Raw genomic sequence first — 7,599 nt, 5'->3', positions numbered from 1 at the left:
TGAGTCCAGGGCGAGCAGGTTTTCAGCGCTGCCGATCGCCCTGGAGGATCCGAGAGTGTTGTGCCTGCGGATTTTACGTTCGACTGCAGGCCCTCGCGAGCTGATGAACAGCTCCAGGAAGGACATGAACTTGTCGGCCGAGCAGAGCTCCAACATCTTCTGCTCAAAGACGGGGTTGGCGAGCAGCTCCTCCTCGAACAGGGCCATCTGCGCCTGGCTGACCTTGCCCGCCCGCACCAACTCCGCAGAGCTTCGTCGGATTACACACGGGTCAGCTTCCATCTATAAATAATTATCTTTCAAGCTTCGTCGGATTATACACGGGTTCCATCTATAATTAATTCTCTTCCTCCCTGTTGCCGTTACAACACCCACCCCGTCATCCCACTCAACCCGCCTTTTTTGTGCCGCCTCCTCACCTGCCTTGACCGTGGCTTTTCGACCGTACTGGCTGTCTGTTTTTTGTGAGGCTATAAAATTTAATAATTGTCTATGGCCCAACCTTAGAAATTGAGCAGGGAGCAGCTCCGGGAAATCATCGCCCAGCACCAGGCCCGCAGCCGGGCCCAGTTGCAGGCCGAAAGGCGTGACCAGACCCTGCTGGAGGACGGCGTGGTGGTCGAGGAGCAGGGTTCGTTCATGAGTAGACTGGTGACTGTGCTTTTCCTGGTCATTGGATGCCTAGTAGTCTTTCAGTTCAAAGGAGAGCAGTTCATGAAGCTGGCAAGATTCCAGACCGGTGTCGATCACTACGCAGTGCTGAACCTGGACCCCACCGCCTCGCAGGCCCAGGTCAAGGCCGCCTACAAGGCGCTGGTCAAGCGGCTCCACCCGGACAAGTGCGGAGACTCATGCAAGGGGCATTTCGAGCAGGTTCAGCAGGCGTGGCAAGTGCTTGGCAGTCCGGACTCCCGGGCCTAGTTCGACAACAGCTTGGGCGCTGTGCCGAAACTGGCCACCCGCGCCCAGACCCTCAACGAAGAGGCTTTCGACATGCTAACTTACAGCAGTCGGCTGTGGTTGGTCGAGGTAATCGACTAGACCGGGGAAGCCAGCGCGTGGGCACACAATGTGTTCTAGGAACTGGTCGGCAAGCATGCAGGAGCAGTGTCCTTCGGGAGGGTGAGCATGTGGCGCCAGAAGGATGCCAACCGCTTCCTGCCTTACAAGTTCACCATCCTCCCAGGCTTCTTCACCTATTATCAAGGAGAGGCCAGTATTTGTGAGCTATCTTTCGAGCGATCCGAGCTCAGGAGGAACCTGGAGCGCTGCATTTCAGAAGCGGCTGGCCAGCTGGAACCCCAGCCGCAGCCCCAAGGTAAATACCACCTCTAAGTCAAAGGGTCTTTCGACAAGGCTCCTCTCCCGCTTCGGCTGCTACAAAAAGAACAGCAGGGCAGGCTGGCAGTCACGCTACGAAAGCCCTTGCCGGGCGAGACCAGCAGCCTATCCCTCACCACCCCAGCTGGCCAAATTGAAACCGCCCAGCTGCAATTCAAATCCCAGAAAGACCTGGAGTCCATCGCGAAAGCAGTTTCCGCTCGGGTGGTCAAGCCGGGGATAGGCAGGGAAGAATACGACTAGCTGTGTGGGGAGTTTGAGTTTAGTCGGCACCTCTGTCTGTTCGTGTTTTCTGGAGAACTACACATCCCGCTGGAATAACTACTCTCGCAGCAACTGTTTGCCAGGGTGACTGTGATTGACGCCTCCTCGCTCGCCGGCCTGACTAATTTCAGCCAGTCCCATCAAATCCTGGCCACCCAAGGCGACCACTACGAGGCTCTCGACTAGCTCCAGGATGTCCTCCTCCTTCTCAAAGGGGAGATCGCTCTCTCCTAATAATGCCAGTTCTCCTTGTCGCAGTTCCTGCCGGCGCTGGACACCCACGCGTGGAGGACGGGCAGGCTGGCGTGGAGGTGGCTGGGCGAGAGGCTGTGGCTGTGCGTGCTGCTGGTGGTGGGGAAGGTGGTGCTGGGGGCCGCGGGGTGGAAGGTGGGGTTGGGGTGGGCCGTGCTGGAGGCTGGCCTGATGGCGGCAAGTGCGTATTCCTGAGATACTGTGGCATATATTTTGATTGATGAAACTGCTGCTGGTGGGCCCGACCCATGTAGGAAAGACCCAGATGCTGGAGCAGCTGCGGGACACCCCTCGTGAGGAGGACTCGCCTCTGGTCACGGTGGAGTCCTTCCACCTGGAGGGGCAGCGCGTGACCGTCTTCGAGGTGTCCGAGCCAAGCCTGATTTCCAACCAGGCCAACGGCACTGACGGGATTATCCTGTTGATCGACCCCAAGGACAAGGCCAAGCTCTACGGAGGCGTTGAAGTGCTAGGCTCGATCTCGACTGAAAGCCAGCTCGATAACGTCCCGGTGGTGATCGCCGTCCGCACTACCGAGGGCTCGGGGGCCATCCGCGAGGTGCAGGCGATGATGGACCTCCACCGGCTGCGAGACCGGGAGTACGTCTTTAAGGAGGTCAGCCTCGACAGCCGCAAGGACGTGATGTAATGCTTCACCTGGATCTTCAAGCGCAGAAGGGAGACCGAAAAGGCTCTTGGGTTTAACGCTGCCCCCAAGGTGGTCCGCCAGAAGCCGAAGTACCGGGACAGCGACAAGTCTCGGGACACCATCGGAAGGCTCATGGCGGACCCGAAGTTCAAGGAGCTGCCCACGGTGGACCAGGAGAAGGAGTTCATCCGCAACGAGCAGATCCGGGAGAAGGACGAGCGGACGGACATCGCGCTGGCGGAGTACAACCGCAACAAGAAGAAAATGCTGCCATACGACATAAAGCCAGGCCCCAACCCCCGGATCGCCCCCAACCTTGAGTTCTTCCTGACTGACACCAAGAACGAAAGGAAGGGCGAGGACCACAAGGCCATCATGACTGACGAGTTCGAGACCCTGCCTAGCGAAAAGCCCTTCGTGCCCAAGAAGACCGGCATCGACCGCGAGACTCAGATCGAGGACGACGAGCTGTTCGACTTCGACAGGGAGGTCAACCCCATCCTCGACACGGTGGCGAGCAAGGTGATCGAGATGGCCACTCTCGAGCTCGAGGAGGAGGAGGAGCTGGTGCGCATCCAGCAGCTGAAGGTGGAGCACCAGAGCCGTAAGAAGAAGGAGCGGGAACGCGCTCAGGACCTCATCCAGGCCGAGCTGGGCCTGATCGCCCACAAAGAAGACGCCCTCGAAAAAGGCCAGAAAAAGTTCACCCAGCACCAGCAGGTCTGTCAGCGCCTGCAGAACTACGAGATCGCAGCGCAGTACCTATCCACGCTGCAGGACAACGTCATCTCCGCCCTCCAGCATGAAGGGTTCTACCCCGATGAATTTCAGAACGACCTGAAGACCCGCTACCTCGACTTCCTTGTGGAGGGCACCGTCAAGGCCATCGAACGGAGGATGAGCCACTCGGCCCTGATCGACGGGATGTTCGACCAGCAGCTGGTCAGGCCCCGCGAAGACGCGAGGGCGCCGCTGTTCGAGGCGCGGGCCAAGCAGAGCGAAAAGGCGGCCTTGAGGCGGATCAACGCCAGCCCTGCAGAGCGGGTGGTGTACCTGTTCTACGAGGACGAGATGCCCCGGGCGAGCACTTTCTCCAAGAACTACCGGAGGGTGATCGAGGGCAACGTGACCGAGTTCCTGAAGGGCATGGGCGACCGCAAGAAGGTGCTCCGGCAGCAGGTGGGCAGCGAGATCACCGAGAACGACTACAGCAGGATCCTCAAGGAGGAGTTCGAGGAGGCCCAGGTCTTCATGACCCTCCTGCCCACTAGCTCCCTCTACGCCTTCACTTTCTCTTTCAACCCTTTCTACCAGGACCGCCTGCCTCACTTCGAGCTGGTGGCGCTGGCCCTCGAGCAGTCCAGGCACGAGGCGCTTGGGCCCGGCGCCCACACCGAATGGCTGCGGGGGGAGGCCTTGAAAAGGGACCCTTTCAAGCGCGTAGACATCGACCAGGCCCTGGTGCTCGACTTGAAGGCCGTGCCGGAGGCGGTCACCGAAGTGCAGTTCTACGTGCGGGCGAAGAACATCGCTGAGCTGGGCGAGCTGCAGTCCAGGACGAAGATGTTCGAGGCTGGCTTCGAGGACTTCAAGCATTCGATTTAGCTGACCTCTCAGAACCTGGCCGACATCAATTTCTCTGAGATCTACGCCCGTCCTGACGAGTCCGTCGAAAACCCCCCGCAGTTCAACTGTCTCGTGCTGATGTACCGGGTCTATCGCTGCAGCCAGTTCGGCGGCTGGGTCTTCGAGGCGGTCGGACTGCCGTCGAAAGCCATCCCGACAGACCAGGAGGAAAACTTCTTTGAGATGGTCGCCGATCAGGCCAGGGCCCTGACCTCCGCCGATGTCGAAGAGCTTGAAGAGGAATTGGAGCAGCTCATCGAGAAGGAGAAGGAGGCAGAGCCCAAAAAGAGTAGGGAGGGTGGCCACACCAAAAGCACCATCCGATCCAAAGTTGAGCTCGAGAAGAAGGAGATCAAGAAAAAGCTGTGCTGCAACCGGCTGTCCAGCTGCATCAAAGTGCCGGTCAGCGAGGCCGGCCTCCACCAGCTCATCGAAAAGGCCAGTCAGTTCGCAGACGAAATCCCGGACTTCGCCTCGAAATGCTCCGAAGGGCACCAGCTGCTCGCGAAGGGGAAGCTGCTCGAGCAGGAGGGGCAGCTGCGGGGCATCCGCAAGATGCGCCAGCTACAGATCGCGGCCAAGCCCGAGCCAGAACCAGAGCCCGCTGCCCAAGACGAGACCCAGGAAGAGCCAGTCTAAGAGCAGGCCAGCTCATGACCCAATCCTTATCACATGGATCGTCCTTTCTCCAAACAGGTCAGGCCCGACAACCCCTTCTCCCGGCTCACTGCCCTCGAGAAGATGGGCGTTGTCAGGGACTACGAGGCCGTCACCCGCCAGCACGTGGTGGTCGTCGGGCTGGGAGGGGTCGGCTCTGTGGCGGCGGAAATGCTGGTCAGGCTCGGAGTGGGCCGGTTGTCTCTGTTCGACTACGACCGGGTCGAGCTGGCCAACATGAACCGTATGTTCTACATGCCGGAGCAAGTCGGCACCTCCAAAGTCGAGGCCGCCATCCAGACTCTCAAGAGGATCAACCCAGCCCTAAGAGCCTAGCCGTGTCCTTTGGACATCAGCCTTTCGTAGGGCTACGACAGGCTGAGCCAAGTACTGGCTGAGAAGCCGGTGCTACTGTTGTGCTGCGTCGATAACTTTGCAGCCAGGATGACCATCAACCGACTCTGTGCTGAGGCCAGGCAGGTCTGGTTCGAAACGGGGGTCAGTGAGGACGCCATGTCCTCGCACGTGCAGATCATCGTGCCGGGGCAGACCGCCTGCTTCGCCTGCGCGTTGCCTCTGGCCGTGGCGGAAGGCACCCCGAAAATCCGCAGGGAGGGGGTCTGCACGGCTTCGCTGCCGACCACGATGAGCATCACAGCAGGGCTGGCGGTGCATAACGCCCTTAAGTTCATGCTGCAGTTCGGGGAGATCGGGGGCTGCCTGGGCTACCAGTCGCTAAGCAACTTCTTTTCGGAAGAGGTGCTATTGCCAAGTCCCGACTGCCAGGAACGGGGTTGCCAGGCTGCCCAGCTCGAGCATCCCCGGGTGCCTCTAAAATTTCCACGTTTCCCTTAAAATTAAGTTACTCTTAAAACAAGTTAAAATGGTTAAAATTAGTGGGGAATTTAGCTGGTCCTATAGAAGGGAGCTACGCCGCCGCCGCAGGAGGAGGACGCCCGCACCATCGAGCAGCTCATGGCCGAACTCAAACAGGCATGACAATCATCCATTCATTTAACACTCAAAGCGAAGAGCACAGCTCTTCCAAGGGCTATAGCTGCTTTAGTTCGAGGAGGTCGTCCAGCGGAATCGAATTATTCGGGTACAGGAGGGTGGGACTGGAAGGGCCGGTGGGGCAGTGCCGCAGGAATTGATCTAGGGTGGGGATGGAAGACTACCTGGGAGAGTGCTCGGGCAGGTCATCAGGCGTGTCATTGCGCAAGGCCAGGACGCAGGCCCCGAACTCGAGCAGCCCCTTCTGCGGTCCGAAATTACAGCCACTCATTATTGAAACCACCGGCAAAGCTAAAATATATTAGAATTATAGGCCTCATCAGTCGAAAAGGGAACGGCCTTTCAGCTGGTAACCCCACTCCGCCCAATCGGGCAGCTACTCGGAGCTTGCCTCTGTCCCTTAAAACGACGGCTGGCAGGGGCCCTTCTTGCGTGGCCGCGACTGCTAGGGCATTCGCAGCTGGAGGTACCGGCTGACCCCGCTTTTGATCGCATTTGGAGCGCGGCGATATTATTGCTAGGGGGAAATTATCGCTCCGGTGGCCTGAAGGGCTGCCGATTTGAGTCCCTGGGACCTAGGCGAAGAGCTCAGGGCAGCAGTGATTATTCTAGGCCTTATGCGAGACCGAGAAGGCGTGCGAAAGAGCTCCTGAGGCTACTGGAAATAATCTTAGAGTTGGTTTGGAGTGAGTTGCTTGAGCTGATCGGAGTCGCGCTTGATCGAGAGCAGCAGACTTTATTTGAGCTATTCAAGCGGAGGCTGGAAATACTCGGACGAGGTCAGTATTTTCCTTGGCATCCTGAAAATAAATTTATTACTCTTTGCTGAAGTCACTCTTCATGAAGAACTGCTCGATATTTGTCTTGGCAATGAAGCCGGCCTCGACAGCTTAATTTATTCCTTGTTGAAATGAAAAAAGACCCCCGCTTTTAAAATATCGTAAAGGACCAAAGGTTCAAGCCAATCTCCAAAAAAAGGACAGAGGCCCGAGTCCTTCCAAAGCAGTATAGGGAACTCCTGAAGCCGAGCCTTGTCCAGGGCCCCCGAGGTCGCCAGACTATCGACCCATAAGCAGCCTTCGTGCAGGACCACTACGAGGGTCTTGACGATAACGGCCTGCGAGAGTGGATGGACAATTACCAGGAAGAGTCGTCATCCTAGGAGGAGCCGATCGCCCTAGGCTCCTAAATTCCTGAGTAGCAGCCTCAGCCACTCACTGACAAGAGCACTGCTCGACTGGCAGTCACCAACCTCGATCACCGGCAGATCAACTGCCACGACCTCTACAACCTGGCCAGCTCTTTCAAAGGCACGGGCATGGTCAACTTAGTGACCCGCTACACCTCCAACTTTGGAAGGTAGCGGCTGTCCTACGAGCTAGAGCACGGCCCGCAGTGGGACTACGGAGCGGTCGACCCCGAGGTGGCTCTTCGGATGTACGAGCGGGACAGGCTGAAGTACTACTACTTCATAATCGAGCTCGACAGTCCTCACACCGCCTAGTCGATCTACAAGGCCTGCGACGGACTCGAGTTCGAGAAATCCATGGCGGTCATCAACCTCAGCTATGTGCCCGATGGGATGGTCCTGCCGGCAGAGTATGAGGAGAGAGCCACTTGCGCGAAAGCAGGTGGGTCGAAGGATTTTATCAACAGAGCAGTAGGCCACAGCAGGGTTGCCCTCACCTGGGACGAGTAGGACGAGGCCCGAAAGCAGGCGCTTACCAAAGACTGGGGCAAGCTCACGGACTCTGAGATGAGGGCGATCGACTGGAAGCAATACATCGACCTGTCCG

At 58.2% G+C, this 7,599-nt stretch overlaps 1 protein-coding gene across 1 annotated transcript; it reads left to right on the top strand.

The window, feature by feature from the left end:
• The first annotated feature begins 4,804 nt into the window (after positions 1 to 4,804).
• LOC127595035 (ubiquitin-like modifier-activating enzyme 5) lies at positions 4,805 to 7,307 on the top strand. Its single transcript, XM_052056743.1, is given in 3 exon segments — positions 4,805 to 5,614; positions 7,005 to 7,124; positions 7,167 to 7,307. Coding segments are annotated over 3 exon segments (1,071 nt in total).
• The last annotated feature ends 292 nt before the right edge of the window (positions 7,308 to 7,599 follow it).

Source organism: Hippocampus zosterae, unplaced genomic scaffold, assembly GCF_025434085.1.
Source record: "Hippocampus zosterae strain Florida unplaced genomic scaffold, ASM2543408v3 HiC_scaffold_366, whole genome shotgun sequence".
NCBI classification, from domain to species: domain Eukaryota; kingdom Metazoa; phylum Chordata; class Actinopteri; order Syngnathiformes; family Syngnathidae; genus Hippocampus; species Hippocampus zosterae.
This window is presented reverse-complemented; position numbering and strand designations above follow the sequence as displayed.